Raw genomic sequence first — 21,643 nt, 5'->3', positions numbered from 1 at the left:
CATGATTTTGCCAATGAGAATACAAGAACATGGAAAGAAAAGCACCACAATTTTCCAGTGGAATGATGCACCTTAACTTACTGTAGATGTAGAAACTTGCTCAGCCCACAGTGAACGAACCGCCAGGGAGGTCACAGCAACCACAAAGATGTGTGAATGTTTGGAGCCATGAGGTTACATTTATTTCATGCCAAGCAGAGCAGAATTTAACTCTATAATCGAGTTACTTCCTTGTTTGTAAAGCCAAAAAGACAGTAAATGTAGTTGAAAACAGAGAGACAGATGGTGGTCAAGCTCACAATAAGCCCAGTGAATGGACAGTGTCTCTGGGTTATGAGCTGTGGTGCTTCAGGAGGGATGGTTGGCCGAGAGAGAAGCCACTGGATGAACTCTTCTAATTTGGTAGCACTGAGAAAAAATCCCCATTTTCCTCCATGGACAAAAGTTAGCTTGATCCATGTACTAAAGTCTGGATAAATATAAATGTTTGACTTTGCCCTTTTAAAGCTTCTTAACGTATTTTGATAGTTACTTTGCTTCATAAATTTAATTTGGGGAGAAATTGTTTTTTCCTCAAGATAATCAGTAGGGTTGGAATGACTGGGCACTTTCTCTGGTTCTGCAGAAGAGACTCCCGGGTCTTCAGGAGCTGATGTGTTCTCCAAAGTGGGTGGTTGGATGAGGTTTTGAAGCAGTGCCGTGATTTCTTTACTCTTTTCTCTTTCCAGAACTTCTAAACAATGAGTGCTGGAGCAAGAACGCTGGTTTTTCAGTTCTGTTATCTTTTTCTTTAAAGCACCGATGTCTTCTTTCATAGAAAAGACATCTTTAGTTGTTGTGCATTGTTTGTTGTCATTAACATTCATTCTGGCTTCTAGGACCTCCATCTGCCTCTGATAAAAGTCCGTCTTTTTCTGGATTTTTGATACTGCACTGACAATGTCAATCATTTTCCCAAGGAGGTCAATTTGGGCAGTTTTATTGTCTTGGAGCATTGCTATAACATTCACCTCTTCATGGGTACTAGTGTCGTCTTGATCACAACCATAGGAAGTCATAGTTGAATTTCTAGTTGAATCCGGATGCTTGTTCTTACATCTAGGGTAAACATTTTTAAGAGACTGTCTGATCTTAGAGAGATTGGAAGTCCACATTTGCCCAGCAGCAGTTTTTACCCTTTTGGTTTGAAGTTTGTACATGTTTTACAATGAAACAAGAGGCAAGGTGTTGGAAGACTGGATAAGAATCAAAGAAAGAAGCAATGTTAGAATTAAATGGTCTTTCTCTTACTATTTGTTGGAAGTCTTTCCTGGTGACATTGTAGAATGGAGAACACCAAGGGCAGTAGCAGGCACCCTTAGCTGGTTAGCTTCTTACAGGGCACTGTGATTGGTGAGCCCTTGTGAATAATGGTCACCTGCATGGACTGCTTTATAGTGATTATTGACCTGATGCTGATGTCACAATGGCTGCTGGCTTGGAATACTTTTAACCTTGGGTCAGTAGTTCTCAAAAATGAGTTATATCAGTTCATATTCTGTATTAGAAATTAAAACTAAGAAAGTCTTGGGATATTAATTTATTGGAATGAAAAATAACAAAATCATTACATGTTAACATAAAATAATTATATTTTCCAAAAGAAGAAGAGAGTGGTATTTGTATTTGCCAATGTTTTAAATACTTGGATTAATAGAAGACACCTGGATTCAGCTTCTGCATTAGAGCTATTACAATATGTTGTTTTCTCTGGAGCATATGAAGAAAATGGTGTTTGAGTTTTGGGAAGAGGCCAAGCTCATGGTAGCAGATAAAATTTTCCAAAATTGTAATTTTAGCTCGAAAACCTTGAAATTTATTAAGTTGGTAAATTGTTTTCTTTAAAGTGATAGGGCCAGCTGTATCAATCCTCCCTGCCCAGATTCTTGCCAAATACCCAAATATAAATGCTATAGTTTTCTGGCAGCTTTTCTTTCAGGTAAAAATGATGTTCCATGAAGAAGGCAGCTAGTTTAGTTTGTAACTCAGATCAGCCCTTTTCCTGGAGAAAATTGTGGTGCTTTTCTTTCCATGTTCTTGGGGAGCAGCAGAAGGGCCTTGTGTGCGCTTCACATCACATCACGGATACTGAGAAGACCAACTGAAGGGTTGAGATTTAGTAAAATTAAAAATTTTTTAGAGCTTTATCAAGGACATTCTCGAAATAAACTGGCTTTTCCTTGCATTCTTTCTCCTTCCTTCTCTCTTGGTCCAGTTCAGTGCCATTGCCTTGGTTTGTGCTAAGTTTTACTCACCATTACTCTTGTAATTTGCAAAATGAAACTGTCAACATGGTGAAAGAGTCGAATAATGCTCTAATATCATTCTGAAAGTTTGCTCTCATGATCTATTGTACATAACACCTTGGGAACCACTGCCTTAAACTTTCAAAATAATGTCGTACATTTCTCATGCTTCTTCTTATAGGTTTAAAAAAATATGTAGTATTTGAAATTCATTCTCTTTGAAATATTAAGTATTTTTTCATTTTATATATTGAGGTAAATATTAAATTTTTTTCTTTGATCACTTAAGATTGAATATTTTGGAGTTAAAAACCCCATGATAATGCTGTCTCCCAAGGTGCAGTTCCATTTTATTAAAAAGGACATTCCTTGTAGGATCAGTGCCAGCCACAGCCCTCTATCTACTAAATCACCCTTTCTTCTTTTATGCCTAATTGCAGGGCTAGCTTTGGCCTAGGTGTTGGTACAAACTCTGAATTTAAACCAAAGTAGCTTAAGAATTTTGACTCATCAGTGGTATGTGGGATTTTGCTTTACTGTACTATCATTGAATCCCTGTTCAGAAATCTTCCCAAAACTTCTGAAAAACTTTTCAAGCTCTTGCTGAGGAAAAATGTTCTCCAGGAGCCAGGCTCTCAGAGGAAAACTACCTGGAGCCAGAAAAGGTAGCATTCAGAGCTGCCCCCTCTTACCTTAGCCATGGCCATCCTCTCCATCAGGCACTGCAGGTGTGTTGCTGAGGACCTAAGAAGTTTTCAAGGGTCAATAAAAATATTTGAGAGCACAAAGAAAAAAATGAGCTTAGAGTACTAAAAGAAAGCTGAAATATTGAAACAATAAATGTTTAATTAAATATCTCCAAAGGGTACCATTATATCATCTTCATGAATTGTTAAATTTAATATTAAAGTTTCATTACATTTGGAGGCAATTTGTATATTAGGTTCCTTGTTTTACAAGAATTCTCAATTAAATCAGAGGGATTGCTTGTAGCAAATGTTCCCTGTGGGTTTATTACGGCTAAGACTTAGTGAGTGCGTACCAGGGACGGTTATAAATATTAGCTTATTTAACTGAAGTTCAGAGAAATCAACTAATTTCTCTTTCTGCTAAAAAAATGCCATACAAACATGATAAAAATACCTATTTGTCAACTCAGAAAGAGATCAGCATTTCATTTTTTAAAAATATCACACTGTATAGTTGTAGAAGACATTTTGATTAAAATTTTGTTTGTTTAGCAGTATGAAAAAAGTAAAGGTTTGGTTGGTTATTTTACTTATCAAAGATATTGGTGCTATTCTTACCTTAATTGTAATAATAGTATAACACCTATACAATGAAGACAAATAGACTTTAAAATTGTCAACTAAAATTATTCATGTTTACTGGTTATTTTTGTAAAACAAACTAATCCAGTAGGTTTGATACAAACATAAACCTGTCTGGTTTCTAATTGCTTATTTACTAATGTTAGGAAAGGAACTACAGCCTGTCTGGGGCTTGGTGAACAGTGGAAACCGATCGTGGGGGGATATAAGCCTATTGATTTGGGTGAAGTTGTAAGAGAAGTCAAAAAGTGAATGCAAATCAGGAAATGAGCTGACTCCCACCCTTTCATTCCTGCCAGATACGTGGGGATATTTAGAAATAAAATAACGTGGAAGACTGGAACCTAATGGTGGATTCCTACTGAGGAAAAATGTTTTTCCGGAGCCATGCTTTTACAGAAATGGTACTGGGAGCCAGACGATTCAGAATTCAAGGTGGTCCCATTCACAGACTCTGTGTATTCACAGTTAAGTTACTAACTTTTAAGCTATTAAGACTGTAAAATAGGATAATAATAGCACCTATTTCAGAGTGGCTTTGAGGATTACAGTGTTCACTATCTGTAAATTCCTTTTTTCTTTTTCTCTGACCACCTTCTCATTCTTCATTCAAATGAAAGTAGGAAAGGGGTAAGAGCTTTAAGCTCTAGTTCTACACTCTCACTCTTAGCCTCTCACTCTGCCTTTCATTCTCTCTCAATAAAGAGGCCACTCCACCATCTACATGACCACGGCATAAGGTAAGTACTGCTCGCCGTTCCACATACCATGCCGATGAAGCATTAAGATTAGAAGAACACCAGAATGCAGCCAACAAGGTTGAACAAGCCAATATTCTGTCTTCCAGGACAGCCAGTACAGCTAATAGAATCAGCTATGGTGTCAGGCAGACCGGCACGAAATACCCATTGGAGAGATGGCTCTAATAATAGGTAACATTGTTCCTATTTAAAATGCTTGTGTTTTTGAGTAAATTAGCCATTGATTAATTATGGCCAAGTCAAAATTTTCTATTTAAAACTTACCCTAACTTATATCGTATTTAATATGCTTTTTTTTGAATAGGAGAGAATGGGTAGAGTTATAGCTATTCTGCTAGCAACTGGACATTATCCGTAACCTTTAGTTTACAACTATAGTCTTTGTTATTCCTCACTTACCCTTAGTGGTTGTGACTCTGAAAATCTCCTGATGCTCTTTTACATTCTCCACAAAATTTGAGGGCTCAGGTTTACAAGAACCTGAACCCTCCCACCTGAATATTATCTTTCATGTGCAGGGTGAGATAAAAGATTGAGGGAGCAGGAATCAGGGAAGTTTGTCAGATTTGACCAGGGGAAGAAGAATGTGTTAATCAGATGGCTTAGATCTGGTGTTACACAAACCAAGTAGTTACGAAGGACCCAAAAGTGAAGCCATCTTCTTCCACTTTCTTTTTATGTGTGAGAAATAGGACAAAACGAGAGCGACATCAGAGCTGTTTCACTGGACCAAGGGATGGAGAAGACATAGCATTTATAAGGACATAGCATTTATAAGGCAGAAAAAGTCAGGCAGTGGTGCCACATTATTTGCTGAAGGACGTGACGAAGCCCCGTGACACGGATAAGGCAACCTGGCTAGAGAGACCCTTGGGGTGAGAGGGTCAAACTTCACTGTGGCATTGACAAATACTCATGACGACACTTTAAAATCATATAAATCCTTGGCCCAATAAGATGAACAACTCTGAAGAAATGATGGAATCATAATTTACTGTCACATAATATTTACTTTATCACAGTAACTAAAATTGTGTGCTCTCTTTCTGTAATGTCCTCTAGGTATTTATCACCCAGGCAAGTTTCCATTCATCCTTTAGGAGACATCCAGGCAATACCTCCCTTGTCTTGTCTGTTCTCCATGATCCTGCATGTAGACTTACTGGAGTCCCTAAAGGTTCTGTGTCACCACCGGGCAGTGATCGACATACAACAAAGACAGTACTGTTGTATGCAATTGTTGTTGTGTGGGTCTCCCCTGTAGACTGTGAGCTCCTTGAGGGGAGAGACTTGCTTTTCAACTCTGTATCTCCACTGTCACAAAGCCTAACATACAGTCAGCGCTCAGTACATCTTTATTCAGTGAATGAATGAATGAATGAACGAATGAGTGCACTTGTGGGTAATTGTTAAGATATACATTGGGTCTCTCCTGAGCCTATTTCTACGGGTGGCTAGGAAACACACTGCTTTCTTCATAAAAGGAATCTATGATAAATTTTCTCAGTTCCTGGGGGGTCATTTAGCATTTTGGGATAAGGATTTATTAATTGCTTCCCCCAAGACCTGAAGCAATTAAATGGCAAGAGAGGTAAACCGAGGTCAGGTAGATGGAGGTGATGTGTGAACCTGGACACTGATGAGGCATGGATAAGAGAGAGAGCTCCGTAGGGATGCTAACAGGACTGGGTTAATGGCACTGATAATAGTTAAGGTACCAGCCTACTTCCCACTGCGCCGCATATTGAGTCTTTCAGGCCTTTAGGGAATCACAGGTAATCAGTGTATTCTTTAAGCCCCTGAGGGAATGGCTGCCAATGCATTTGTCATCATCTTGGGCACTCAGGCACTTATCTCTTTATTCCCGTCATTTTGTACTCTGAACTCCACATTTACAATGAACTCTCTCTAGTTTATCTAGACATAGCCTTCACCATTTAGTTCCAGAACCCTGGGGGCACATTAGTATTTTATGTAATCTCTCTTCCCTGTCATCTTCCTCCCGTTCTTTCTGTTATGCTTGGCTCTTGCCGGTAATACATTATATAAGGTGGCTTGGTTTCTGTCATTCTCAGCCTCACCCCTTGGTTTCCCTTCTCCAATATTACCATTAAAGCTCTGCTCCCTGCAGCTTATGACTGACACTCTCCTCGGTGCTTTATGAGTTCTGATGTGCACAAGCGACGTGCCACAAAAATAAACGGCTGGGAAAGGGAAGGGGAGGAGGAGTGTTTTTGCTGAACCATTTACCTCCTTCCTTGAATGGAACTGGTGAATAAATTCAGTGAGTTATTCTATTTCAACACCTCTGCTTCACAGAATTTATATCACTTAGCAGATCTTTTTAGAAATAATTATGTGCTGGGTGCAGCCCTGGGTTAACTTGCTGTATTATTCCTGAATTGCACTGAGCTTCATTTAAGGAACAGCAAAACAAAAATTCTATAGAATACATAATGATCATATAGGACATGGGGATTTAAAATTTAAACCCAGAGATCATAAAGTATAAAAATGAAAGAATGTTAGTTTTCTTATTTCTAATTGTGGATGCTGTATTGTCATATTTGGGTCTGTTAATATGTTACTGTATCCTTACTTTGAAGAAAATCTTTTAGTGTTAAGGTTTTCCGTTGTAATGATGCTTTAGAGGACTTTAGACTATAAAATCCAGGGAGCTATCTTCTTTCTTAGTTTCAAGTTTTTTCTCCAAACCTTTTTTTTAAAATAAGATTTTCTTTCTTTATTTTTTAGAGAGGTGAAGGGAGGGACAAAGACAGGGAGAGAGACATCAGTGTGTGGTTGCCTCTCATGAGCTCCCTACTGGGGACCTGGCCTGAAACCCAGGCATGTACCCTGACTGGGAATCGAACCGGCAACCCTTTGCTTCACAGTCTGGCACTCAACCACTGAGTGGTTGAGCCGCAAACTGAGCCGCACCAGCCAGGGCTTAGTTTCAGGTTTTAAAGATTATAATGTGACAGATTGCACTGGCTTTCCTCATGGTGCGAACCTGGAAAGGCATTTTGTTAATATGAGGTCTTAAGTTTCTGAAGGAATTTGTACCAGTATCTCTGTGAAGGAAACATGCATCTGTCCCTTGGCTCTGTCTTTCCTTCTATTACTAGTTTGCTCTCCATCCTGGGCATATTACTTACCACTTTATATCATCATTACAGTTAGAACAGCAATAATGCCATTCGTTAATGTTGAAGGAGTGCCATAGGGTTAACATGAAAACATCTAATTTAAAAATTCATGTAATACTTCTTATTTAAGAACCATAAACTAGTATTTTTATTATGCACTGTTTCTGCAGTGTTTTTTCTTCAGGAGTTTCATTTTAGAGTTATTTTTTTCTCTCTCTCTTTAATGCTACAGGTATCCTTTCCCCTATATGGGTTTGTACTACAAAGAATTTATTTAACATTTCAAATATAAATAGAAAATGCCCAAAAGGCAATCTTAAAACTGCACTGTTTTTTTTTCCTGTTTCTTCTCTACCTAGGCTTTACAATTGTGATCTAAGGGGAAAGGTATTTGTTCATTGTTTAAATATTTATTTAAAGCTCCTTCCCCTTGGTACCCTCTGAAATATGTAATGTTGCTGCAGCTGTTTCTGGTGTGCTCAAAACCAACTAACGTACAAAGGTATTTAGGAATGTTTGACTATAAGATTAAGAATTGATTTTTAAAATTCACCTCCTTCTAGAAATTTGAGGTCTTTTTTTTTGTGGTCTTAATATAAGGATCAGATGACAGAGATTGAAAGAGACAAGGAAGTTCTATTAGACACATATTTCAGTAATTTTCAGCTCCAGCTCTTGGCACTAATGGCTACGATTCTCACTGTAACTTGTGAGAATTAATTACCACTTCTTCTATTTAGGTGCCCAAGTTTCTCCTCCGTGATATAGTNAATTTGAGGTCTTTTTTTTGTGGTCTTAATATAAGGATCAGATGACAGAGATTGAAAGAGACAAGGAAGTTCTATTAGACACATATTTCAGTAATTTTCAGCTCCAGCTCTTGGCACTAATGGCTACGATTCTCACTGTAACTTGTGAGAATTAATTACCACTTCTTCTATTTAGGTGCCCAAGTTTCTCCTCCGTGATATAGTGTAAAATGATTGCACGCTGGCTTAAGCCCTTAGGTAATTTACATAATAAATAGGTAAAAAAATCTTTACAATAACCTCCATTGAACTTTACATTAAAATTTTTAATGGTACTTAAAATATATAAAAAGAACATATTCCTGGAAATCACATTCTTTGTTGTTAGAAATTGGAGCTAAAGTAAAATGGATGCCCGGCTCATTATAATGATTTTTTTAAAAGTGACATAATTGCTTGAAACCTAGTAAACCAGAAGACCTTAAATTTTTGTCTCCAGTGTTCCTTTGAGAATCCAAAGAAAACTGCATTCATCCTCAATAAACAGCATATACGAGGGCTGTCCAGAAGGTATCCAGACATGTAATATGAAAACTGGAGACATTTACTGAATTTATCTTTATACAAGATAAAAGAAACACTGTACACAGGACAATGACTTCTCAGTTTCCTTCAAAGCAGGCACCTTAGGACCTCACACAGTTCCCCCAGTCACCATCAGCTGCCCCGTTGTATTTCATGAATCTCATCAATGGTCTGAAATCGCTTCCCTTTCAAAAGTCATTTTAAGCCAGGAGTCACAGGGCACCAAATCAGGGCTGTAAGGGGGCTGAGTCACCTGGGAGATTGGATGCTTCATCAAAAAACTCTGCATGAGACATGATGCACAAGCAGGCATGTTGTCATGATGAAACTGCCAATCATGTTTCCCATAGCTGTGGCCTTCTGAATCATCTGAATAGCTTCCCCAGAGAAATGTTCAAGCTTAATGCAAAATTCCATGCAGATCTACTAGCTTAGTAATTTTGAATGTGACAGCCACACAGTATACATGCTCACCCAATGACGTCTACTACCCCCCTGACTGGTACACTGAAGTCATTATTCACACAAGCGCATTCCAGTCCACTGTCCATGGCTACCAGGTTACATCGATGTCACACAAACCATTCTCTTTATATTAACAGTGGCTGGACTTTTTTTGGACAGACCTCATGTATACAATTCTACATATAATTTTAAGTGATTCACAGACCTAACCTCCAGTCTCCTGCTCCAAAGGCATTTATAGACACTATAAATTACCTTCCAGGATAAAATTCCTCACAGAAAGACGAAAAGGGTGCTTCAGGCTTCGGCATCTGCTTGTAGATATTTTGTTTGTAAGGGGCCCGGAATCTTTATGTGGTTTTGTTTGAGAACTTAGAATATGTGAACTGCTGAGAGTAAAGGCAGTTGATTATTCCAGGATCAAAGGAGGGAGAGGCCACAGAATGTAGTGGTTTGGAATTGGTCGCAGTGAAAACCTTTAAGAATGAGTGAACACAGGAGCACCTCTATGTTCACTGCAGCACTATTTACAATCGCCAAGGTATGGAAGCAGCCCGAGTGCGCACCAGTAGGTGAGTGGATGAAACAACTATGGGACGTTTACACAATGGAATACTACTTGGCTGTAAAAAAGGAAAAAATTATCCTTTAACATTTTAAAAATTTATTTAATTTTAGAGAGGGAAGGGATGGAGAAAGAGAAGGAGAGAAACATCAATGTGTGGTTGCTTCTCGCGCATCCCCTACTGGGGACCTGGCCCACAACCCATGCATGTGCCCTGATTGGGAATCAAACTGGTGACCCTTTGGTTTGCAGGCCAGTCCTCAATCCACTGAGCCACATCAGCCAGGGCAAACATTTTACCCTTTGAGACAACATGGATAAATCTGGAGAACATTATGCTAAGTGAAATGAGCCAGTCAGAGAAAGACAAAAGAAAGTATAATGTCACTCATATGTGGAATCTAATAGACAAACTGAGCTAACGAGTAAATACAGACAGATTCATAGGGGGCTGAGGACAGCAGGGGTGAGGGGGCTGCAGGTTTAGACGGTGGAGTGATCAAGCAAAAAGGTAAAATGAGGCATGGACATGGCGACTATGTGGTTGGGGAGGAAGGAGCTATAAGAGGGCTAAAGGAGGTATAAGAGGAAAAAATACAATAGAAATTAAAATAAATTAAGAAAATTTTAAAGAATGAGTGAGATCTGGGTAGATTAAAGCCAGAAGGCTTTCCTAGGCAGTTTGCCCCAAGAAATTTGGGTCCCTATTTGGTGTGTTACTCACTGTGTCTAACATGGTTTCTGCTCCGTGCCTCTAGGCTTTCAGCAAATACTTATATGGTGCTTTGTGCCTCATTTCTAGTGGAAAGCTTGAGCCAAGGGAAAGGGCATCAGCCAGGCTGGAGTTCTGCCTGGGCCTATGGTGCCCAGCGAATGAGATGAACGTTGGTGGCCCCTCCAGCTATCTCTGGTGGTCATCTGGGGGCATGGAAAGCATTTTATAAGAGTTATTGGGAGGTCAAAGCTGCAAAATTAAGTGTCTTCATCTTATGACTAAGGAACTAAGAAACAGCAGAAGTGATATATCCAATATTTTATCACTAAGTTCCGATAGCCCTCTGGACTAGAACATAGAGTGGCGATTCCAAATCTGAGACAGGACGGCTAGACCTGAATCCACGGCAGTGGAGAGGCTGCTGGGTTTTCTGTAGCTCCTCCAGCCTAGGGCTTTCAATGCAGGTGTTCCTGGAGCCAGGGACTTGAGAGTCTGCTGCCCACTGTGGGTTCTTGGCTTCATGCAGCAAAGGATTAAAATATGATCCAGCATAGAGTTTAACGTGGAAGTGAGTTTACTGGTGTTCATTACCCCCAAAGAGAGGAGCTGCTTCAGTGTTCGTGATATTCTGAAAAAACAAAGCACCTGGTGGATTAGCAGATGCAGACACGCCGTTTACTACTCACATTTCGGGGGAGGGCCCCGAAGGCGGCAGGTCCCTGTGAGACAGACTCCACCACCTCCAATCTGAGGCTCGTGCAGGGGTGTCCAAACTTCTGGCAACCCTGCGACACACTGGAAGAGAGTTGTCTTGGGCCACCCATTAAATACACAAACACTAACAAAAACAAAACAAATCTCATGTTTTAAGTAAATTTACAGTTTTGTGTTGGGCTACATTCAATGCCGCTGTGGGCTGCATGTAGCCGGTGGGCTGTGGGTTGGACACTGTAGGGTAAACAGAGTCAGTATGGCTCCCTCACCCAGATGTCTGGGGAACTAAGATAGCTGTGATCTTGTAGCCTTGAGACTGGGTGGGATAAACTGTTTCCACAGCCACAAATGGGCTCACAAGCTCAGAATCCTGCTGCGTTATACAGTATCTCGGCACCCTGCTGGCTTTGTGTGCACATTGTATACAAGGGAGGTGGGACTCCCTGCTGTACAACATGCAGGGACATGCAGGGGGACTTGCAGCATTCATGGAGCACCCGGCCTTGAAGAGAGGTACACCAAGCATCCCTATGGCTCCATGCATTTTCCTCCCTCTGCCTGAATCCGGAGTGAACCTGCTGGGCCTTGATAGGCTGCAAGGCAGACACCCCATATAATATGAAGGGTCCCAGACAAAGGCAGCGCGGGTCCAGTCTGCACACAGCTGCATGTGGCCCAGAGCTGCACGTGGCCTGGAGCTATCAGTGTGCCTGTGTGGAAACAGTCACAGGACACGAAGCTGCTCCCAAGAGGAGATGAGGACAGCATTGTACTCCATTCCTGAAACAATACCCATTCTTTCTGGCCAGGAGCCCCCTGGCCAGCCCTTGTCCTGGGTGGTGGGAGAGCCATGAATTGATCCCACAATTGGGAAGCAGTGAGACAGAGAATGGGGTACTGCACAGACAGGACAGCCCCCTTCAGTGGAATTTGCTTCCTTTACTGAGGTTCATTTAATCAGGGGGTGGGGTGTTCAATAACAGGGAGGAATATTCATAATCTTCCCCAGAAAAAGGTAGAGATTTCTCAGAGGAGCTCCATGGGCCATTTTGTGTCCTTCTATGGACTTTCCATATCTAATCATGGGGACACACTCTGTGTCATTTAGCATGCTAATATATTACAACGAGTGTATGAGGCTAGGGGTTCCTGTTAGGTGAAATTACTCACCATGTTGTATTGAGCTCATCTCTGCCTTACATGTGGTGCCGGTGTCGGGATGGTTCTTACTTCTTGGCAGTTCCTGGGGCGTTTATCAGTTGCAGCTGTTTTGCCGCATACATACCTGTCTCACTTTCACCTGAGCCCAGCCCCTAACTTCGCTGATGGGGGAGGAAAGAAGGAAAGGCTTTGTGGGACACCTGTCATTTTTAATTTTGACTTTTTCCCTCTCCTCTTTCAGTACCATTTTGAAAGGAGGTGTTTACATCAAACACAGACCCTGCTGTGTTTGTGGGGTCACAAACATATCACCCCTTTCTGCCTCCTCCTTTCTCACCTGCACACCAGTCGCTGCTGAGTCACTGCTGCAGGCCAATGGGTCACCAGGCGGCTTTCCTTTATCCTGAGATGTAAATTAACCAGTGGCTGTTTAATCTTGCCTCACCCATGGGCATTTTCTTTTTCCTTTCTATGTAATTTCAAATCTTTTACATCTATTTGTCGGTCTTACACATATAATACAAGTGATGACGATGTTTTGTCTTTTTAAACCTTGACTTTCCCCACAGCAGGACTGTGTCTTTTCACTTCTTCTTCCCTTTTGACTGTTAGGAATAAAATGGTATGAAAATTTTTATTAACATGTTCATATCCTGAAATGCCTGAAGTCCAACATGTCCAAAATGAATAGAGTGGACTGTATTATGTAGTACATGTGTGTGGGTGGAGGGTAACCCCTCCTTTCTCAGACTTTGAGGTTTCAGAAGGCGAGACAAGAATTAGCCTGTCACTCCTGCCCTTTCTCTGCCTCCTCCGGGCAGGGGGTGGGGGGTGGGTGGGGAGAGTGCCATTGCTTAACGCTGAGTTTGGGATAAGAAATTGGGCAGGCATAACTCTTCTGCCTCCTTTCCTTTGTCTTCGGGATTTGCCTGCCTGCTGAAGAAGCTCTTCGTTCTGTCCCCCATGCCACCAGCTGAGCAAAGGCAGACTCTGTTCCCCGACCCTCATTTGGCACCCCTGGCCTGCTGCCTGCCAACGCGGGGGTCAGGGCGGAAGTGGAGAGAGTCAATTCCATTCTGAGGTTGGGTATTAGGAAGACTGCGGTTGCCACACGTCTGCTCCATATCCATCATAAGGGTTTTTATCTCTGATTTGCTGTACTCTCTGCCTATTTCAATGGTAGAATTTGGGAAAGGAAAAACCCCAGTTAATTGACCTTCTCGCACCTCAACACAAATAGGCTCATTTTTAGTCATTATAAATTTGGATGACATAACTCAGCCTGCTGTGTGGAAAAGCCCAGAATAAAGATTATTTAGAGTGGACTGCATTTGGTGAGAAGCCTGTGAATTTGAAATTTTGATTTTAGGTGCAGGGTTTATAATTTTGATATGACTAGACATCTTTTTCCCCCTCTATCTATCACAAATCTGAGAAAAAAAACATACTGACCTGACTTTTAAAGAGGATATCATGAAACCAGTATCACCTCAATAAATTTAATTTTTTTGAAAAAGAGGAAGGACTTCATGAGAAGTAATCTGAAATTACCTGGTGTAGGTGCTTCAATCAGTTTTCTAAAATTTTCTATATCCCTGCTTGCTTATCTGTGTGCTGGGGATGATAGCACTTCACAAAGCCATTGAGGGGATTAAGTTAAATGAGGAAATATATTTGAGAAACAGTCAGTACCTGGCCCAGCATAGGTATTTGATAAATGTTTAATAAACACCTATGGTATGGGTGTTGTGTCATAGAAAGAATATTCCCTATAAATCAGTGAACTCAGCAACCTGGCACTTTGCTGTCCAGGTGGAGCAATTTAAAAAGTGGGGAAAAGAGATCGGTCTGTTACTGGCATTAACCTAAGGAACATCGAGACCTGTGGAGAATTCTTTAAGAGTTTATTTGAGCAAAATTGATGACAGTTGTTGGGAAGCAAGATCTCAAATGCTCTGGGGAATTACAGTTTCACAGTTTCTTTTATGCATTTGAAATGAAAGAGGGGAAAGGAAGGAAGATTACGTGGAGGTGGGAGACAGCAAGGCCAGGACTGGACTACCGGATAGTTAACGGGATTCTGTCTTCTCTAGAGGGTGGTTGCTATCTGTTTCAAAGGCCTGTTAATCTAGGTGCCCAGAAACAACAGGCAGGCAGGGTTTGCTTAAACCAAAGGCGAACCTTTTACTAACAAGTTCCATGCCTGGGGCATGACTACCCACCAGGACCTGTCCAGTTAGGAATTTGTGATCAGGTCACCCTGTGAGGTTACTTTCCGTAGAATCCCCCACCCCCATTTTTTGTCTATGCACATGATCTTCTTTCCCCCCTTCTCTTTAGTCTCTAAATTTCTTTTTATTTTTAATTGAACCAGCGTTACCTTAATCCTGTGAGACAAGGGTCCCGGCCCCCAGGCCTCAGACAAGTACTGGGCAGGGCCTGTTAGGAATGGGCCTGCAGAGCAGGAGGTGAGCTTGAATGTAATGCACTTCAATCCATCCCGGAACGAACCCCCCCACTCCCGTGGTCCTTGGAAAAATTGTCTCCCACGAAATGGTCCCTGGTGCCAAAAATATTGGGGGCCACTGCATGAGATATAGTTCTTGATGTTTCTGTGTGATAAAATTTTCTAATCAAATGGTCAATATTGCTTTAAGAAAGAGGAAAAGCCAGAAATCTGCTGCCAGTCGGGTCACCTGATGGCGTCCTGACTGACCCCCTAGACGGAGGGACAGTGTAGGAGGGCTGGAAGGAATCGCATGCTGCCAGACTAGTTTAAACTGAGCTTGAGGTGCAAAAAGGAGAGACACAGAAATGTTTCAAGCCAACCTCAAAATTTTCTTTCCTCTATGTCATGATAAAGCAAGCATCAGCAAACTGCCTTAATTTCTTTGACGTTCCTGTGGAATAGCTAAATTTTCTGTTTGTAAGTGCTCATGAGCCATACATTTTGGGGGTGGAAAGTGGGAGTTGAATTGGTCCCCTGACTCTTCATCATCTCTCCTACCTCACAGTGGTGCTATCACCGTCGGTTCTTCCTGGGGATGTGCCGTGGAAGAAGGCTGCTGCCTGAAGTCACCGGTAAATTCACCATCTAGAGCAGTCCCGTCTCCTTCCTGGAAGTAGTAGATCCTAATAATTCCCTAGTAGCGTCATGGTTTAAGAAGAAAAAAAAGTAGGAGGTGTTGGGGGCCACTCTGCCTGATTTCAGGAGCTGTAACCCCCCATGGCTAAGGCTGAGTGAGTGGCCTTCAGACCATAAGCCACTAAGGAGACAAAGCTTATTTCCCTGGCAGGAGCACTGCTTCTGCTCCTTTTACTTCATCCATAACTGGTCCCCCAGTGCTTGATCAGTTAGCCAATGATGGATTAGATTCCCCAAGGGAGGAATGACCCAAGACAGGCATCATCACATGGAGGCCCCAGGGAAGGACTTGGGGGGCTATGGAGAAAGGGGGTGATGGACCCTTGCCCCTCAGTTTTGCCAAAGCCTGAGTCCTCATTTCTCCTAATTCCTTGGCTATCTGCCTCCTCTGCCTGACTTAAGCCTGAAACAATGACAGAAGGAGGTGCAGCCCCGAGCTGGAAATAGTGGGCCCTCTGGGTGATCAGTCCTGAAAAAGAATGTGTAAAATCCTCCGAAGCCTGCTTTGCTAAGAAAGCTCTTAGTTAAATGATAAAGGCCTGGGCAGGAAATGAGTTTGTTTCCAAGTTCTGTAGCCTTTTAGCTGATAGACCCTGACTCAGAAGAAGCCCTAATAGTTCTTTGTATGCCATCTACTGTTTGATCCTTACTGCCTGACAATGATTAATGAGCTGTATCTGTATTCCTGCACAAATTAAACCCAATAAAATCCTGTCTAAGCAAGGGTCAGCACGTTCTCCCCTTGAGAGGGTGGCCAAGCCGCCGTTCTGAGGCACTCCTCCCTTGAGGGAGTAGCCGTGCCATACCTTTTCCTCCACAGGACTAGGTAGTCCGTGTGAATTTGTCTCATATCTCATCCATAACACCGTGGGCACTGCAGGCCGGTGCCTACGTCAAGGAGGAAGGATTTTTTTTCTCATTTTTAAAGCTCTGAGCCTATTGGGTTTGTTTGCATCTACATTATTTATGGCAATGAAGAGGCCACCTGGTCTCTGAGCTGAGGGAGGGTGGTTGTCTCTGAGAAGCTTTAGGAGGCCTCTCTAGTGCAAGTGCAACGGTCTAAAGTCGGCGTGGTAAGGTGGTGGAGAGAACTGCTCAGCAGAAGGCTCCTAGGCAGAAGGCTCTGGTTCTGCTCTGTCATCAATCACCTGTAAAGAAACATACCTCACCCTCTGAGTTTCACGGTGAGTTTTAGACAAACAAAGGGACTAGACTCAGAGATATCTTAATTCTACTTCAATTCCAATATTAGAAATGTATACCTACCTTATGAGTCAGAGGGGGGTTTAATTAGCCTTCAGATTTATGAACTTCAAAAATGTCCCCTGTTGTATTAAATGTTAAATATTCAATTATGTACAATGCTTATAATGTAAACCCACTTTTATATACTTATTAAGCTTGAAGCTTTTAAAAATTATTTGATTTTTATCTAACATTTGATTAACAAGTTAAACATTTACCTATTTAATTGAGAATAGTCACATGTCCTGTGAAAGTATCGTAGTCCCTACTTATCCACCATGAATATGTTCCAAAATGCCCTGTGAATGCCTGAAACTGTGGCTAGAACTGAATCATGTATATTCTGTTTCTTTTCCTGTATGTACATACTAATGTTAAAGTTTAATTTATAAATTAGACACAGCAAGAGATGAATAATAACATCATAAAATAGAGCAATTATAACAATATAATGTACAGAAGGTGTGTGAATGTGGTCTCTCTAACAATATCTTTTTGTATTGACACGACCCTTCTTCTTGTGACGATGTGAAGTAATACAATGCCTACATGGCAAGATGAGGTCAGGTAAATGGCATGCATTGGGACAGAGTGTTAAGGTTACTACTAGAGAGGTTACTTGAACACAAGTGCTGTGATACCCTGACAGATGATCTTAAACTGGGACGGCTACAAGTGGCTAACTGGGGGCTGGGGGCAGAGTTCACAGTATGGGTACGCTGGGCAAAGGGATGACTCATGTTCTCAGTGGGAGGGAGTGGGATGGCTGGGATTTCATCACACTAATAGGAATGGTGTATGAGTTCACATTTATGAATGGTTTATTTATGTAATTTTCCATTTAATATTTTTTGGACCTGGGTTGACCTTGGGCAACTGAAACCACAGAAAGTGAAACCACAGATAAGGAAAAGTATTGCAATTCAGGAATTGGAGACTCTTTCTTTATTAATGTCTGTTTCAGCTATTAGAAATATACACATAATCTGAGACCAGAAAAATTCCAAGGTCATACACATACCACATTTCATTAGATTAAAGATACCCTTTTATTCACATTTTTATATCACTGAGATTACAATTTGCCTTACAATAGAAGGCATCTTAACATTGTTGTAGATTAATTGGTGATTTTTTAAATGATACATAAAATAACAAGTTTGTAATTAATGGCATTTTAAATTTGTTGAAATACAGTAAATATTAATTTACTATAAATATCTAAATTTAAAACCAGCTTTTTAGTCTTACATAAATAAGTGCATTATATACACTAATCCTTACACTTAAATCAGCCATTCATGAACCTGATATAGCCTAACATAATCACTTTAATTATACTGAGTTGTACTGAACATTTCTTATGCAGTGAAAGTTCCAACTTAAACCTAAGCAGACATTTAATATGTGTGGGCCTGGTGGGCGAATGTGAGCGTTCATGTGAGATGTTAATGTATCTGAACTGATTTATATGGGATGCTCTCAGAGGAAGAAGAGTGTTTGGTTTTGGTGTCTATGACAGGACACAGTATATCAGTTAGATTCTCTGGGAAGCAGACACTGAGATGCAGTTGGAATACAAAGAGTTTATTGGGAAAACATCCATGAATGATAAAAGTGAAAGGAATTGTACTGAGCAGAGAGAGCCTACAGATCTGACAAAGTTTTGGCCAACACAACCGGGAGCTCTGGAGCAAAGATTGTCCATGAGAATGAGTCCCCTACTGAGCAGAAATGTCTTGACGTTAGTATACCTGTCCCACTCACACTTTTGTTGGGGCTGCCCAAGGAGGTCATGGTCTCTGATTAAAATCTAAGGTGGATCTTGAACGTACTACATCTGGAGACTGTTAGTGAATTGTACTCCTGTGGTGAAATGTGGATTCTTTTTTATGGGAATTTGAGAACTAACTGATCAGGATAGCACAGTGTCTGTCTTACATACCCGTTCTTATCCAGGGACTTATATTTGAATCCAGTAGTGAGAATTGTGTCAACAGTTGTGTAGGGTCTATGATTTCACCCTACGTACCAGGTAACAACATAGCCTGGCAAGTGTCATGGGTGCTGACTGAAGACATGAGACTCCTGGGTCAGAGACAAAGGATTCTATCACTCATGGCACAGTAGATAGCATGCTTGCATGATCTTACATGGTGAGGCAAAGAGGGCTCGGTGATGTGTGTATATGCAGTGTGTCGAGTTATAGGAGAACCTCCAGCTTAGTGAACATGAACCTTTTATAATGGCCAGAGAGTCTGCCTGACTTCTGCCCCTGAGGACAGTAAACAAATCTGTCCTTTGCTCCGGAGGTAGATTTTCTATCTTCCAAGGCTGTTAGCTATGCAAAGACCCTTAAAAAGATAATCAGGAACAAAGGCAGCTAGCATTGATGCTCATAAGATGTGCAGAAATGTGAGAGACCCATGAAGAATCATCTCCCAACAAGGTGCTCCAAACAGAAGCTGAAGAAATATTTTCAGACATGACTCTGGAATACAAGGGGCACAAAGCAGAGAGACAACTCTGCTTTGGTTCTAAAGCGATGTGTCGACACAGTAAGGAGAGAGACATTCTTCCTACTTGTTGCAACAAAGAGGGACTTGAGCTCAGAGAAAATAATAGGGGAGTCCATACCATGTAGGCATCTCAAGTATTTGTGGTTTCAGGAGCACCAGCAAACAGCATTACCGACACTAACATCAGCACCCTCGCTGGTACTTAAAGGCTGGGGATGAGACAGGCTGAGAGAAATTTGAGATGTGACCATTAATATTATCCTACTAGTATCCAAAAGCTGGGGATGAGACAAGCCAGTGAGGACGGTGAACAGGGAAACTGAGACCGGTAATTAAACAGCCAAGCCATTTGCAATCATCTAGTAAACCTCAAAATTCTGTCTTACCTAACCAGGGACACTTAAGAGTAAGTGGTTTACACTTCTCCTCCTTAACCAGAGGGCAAATAGCTTAAATCACCCTATTGAGGGAGATAGCAGAAATCCAGTTAGTGCCATTTGTGCCAACCATATCCAAGGATGGATCAGCATAAAAAGCTAATGAATATTCTATTGAGATCCTCCCTTAAGACCTTTCCTAAACTCCCAGCCTTTAAAACCTTCAAGGTGAAGGGCACAGGGAGTGCTCTCCCTCCTGGGAGAGACCTGCCCAGGCCTTTCTTCTTGCTTTCTCTCTCAGGCTTACTTTTTCACAGTAATTCTAAGGGTTCTCATGAGACTTGTAACCAGAAGAACAGTGGGCAGTGAGAGCTCGTCCCAGGCCAGTCCAAGGCCCCTTTTCTCTGACTTTTTAGTGAGCCAAAGCGGGCCTGCTAGACTCATTTCTTCCCTGTAACATTTCTGAGAGAGCCAAATCAGCCCCGCCTAGGCTCTGTCCAATTGCTTCTCCTAGCCTAAGCCCTTCCTTGTTTCACTATCCCCAGCTTTAATAAACCTACTCTTAAAAATCACCTGCATTGGTGTCGTGAAATCCTTCCTGCGTGAAGTCAAGAATCCACACACTACTGACCTGCCTGAGGCAGGCTCTTCCTGGCCTAGCTACTGTTTGGTAACAGGGAGGCCTGCTTAAAGAAACTCAGGTCACACCAGTGGGGCTTATTCAGTAGTTTTCATGAGTTCTTTGGTGTATGTATGACCATATTTAGTAACTATTTCCAGCCTAACTATAGTTGGCAGTGTGTCTGTTTCCAGTTTTATCTTTTAACCTTTCTTTCTCCAGAATGCTGAAGGAAAAGACTGCATTAACAAATAACTTCATCTAGGTTCCAATAAAAGATTAAAGTTTAGAACTAATGAAGGGATTTCGTATTCACATTTCTAAGCTCAGTTCAATATTTATCTCCTACCTGAAGCTGGTTTATTTCAGATCAGAATATTGTCTTTGTCATTCAACTCTTGTGGCTGATTCTAGGGATGGCAAAAGTGTTTCACCATCTATACTTAATCATTTGAGAGTGTCTAGCCAGAGCACTTTTTTTAGAATAGTGAGACCATGTCCCAGCTCTTGGGAAAGGCAGCCATGAGCAGTGTGGACCAAGAAGTTGGCATATGAGATTGAGGCATACATGTTATATATTTAATAACACTTGATTAAATAACACTTAATAACACCTGACTAGTTCTTTAAAAGGTCTCACACAGAAGATAGTCTTTTTTTTCACACAGAAGCAATGAATTCTCATAAAACAAGTGTTATTTTTTTTTTCCAAAAAAGTTTGGAAAGCATTAGGATATGAAACTTTTAGACATTCACAAAGAACATTACCATACAAAAGCTATGGAAATCATACATTAAAGAATTTTTAATATATTATCTAGAACCTTTACTTTTTTTACTACATAACCTCTTTTCTTCATGGTATCCTAACAACTAGTCATAACACCCTGTGATAAGCTTTGTTTCATTCTCTTGTGTAGAAATATACAACTCAAATTATTCTTTCATGTGTTTATTTATCTCTTTTTCATGTATTTGTTTGTCTCTTTCTGTAGTTGAACTATAAACTTGCTAAGAACAGACTATACCCTCAACTTCTATCTGTGATAGGATCTATATCAGTGCCATGCGGGAGTTTAAGATACATTTTTTTGATGTCTTAACTAAGTTTGTCATAGAAATATGATGGCTATAGTATTTCATGGAGTCACAAGTGTGTTTCCAGTGCTTAGAATGTTAGTGCTTAAAATTTACTGCATGTTAGAGTTATGTGCTAAGACAAATGAGGATACTAAGATAAAGCTCTGTTGTTGAAATA

The 21,643-nt window shown here is 41.0% G+C and overlaps 1 protein-coding gene across 1 annotated transcript; it reads right to left on the bottom strand.

The window, feature by feature from the left end:
- Window positions 1-212: 212 nt before the first annotated feature.
- Window positions 213-1,199, bottom strand: CCDC54 (coiled-coil domain containing 54). Its single transcript, XM_037063330.1, has one exon. The coding sequence runs from the start codon at window positions 1,197-1,199 to the stop codon at window positions 213-215; it is 987 nt and encodes a 328-aa protein (XP_036919225.1).
- Window positions 1,200-21,643: the final 20,444 nt, after the last annotated feature.

Source organism: Sturnira hondurensis, unplaced genomic scaffold (assembly GCF_014824575.4).
Source record: "Sturnira hondurensis isolate 20B ecotype Veracruz unplaced genomic scaffold, ASM1482457v3 Scaffold0014432, whole genome shotgun sequence".
Lineage (NCBI taxonomy): Eukaryota > Metazoa > Chordata > Mammalia > Chiroptera > Phyllostomidae > Sturnira > Sturnira hondurensis.
This window is presented reverse-complemented; position numbering and strand designations above follow the sequence as displayed.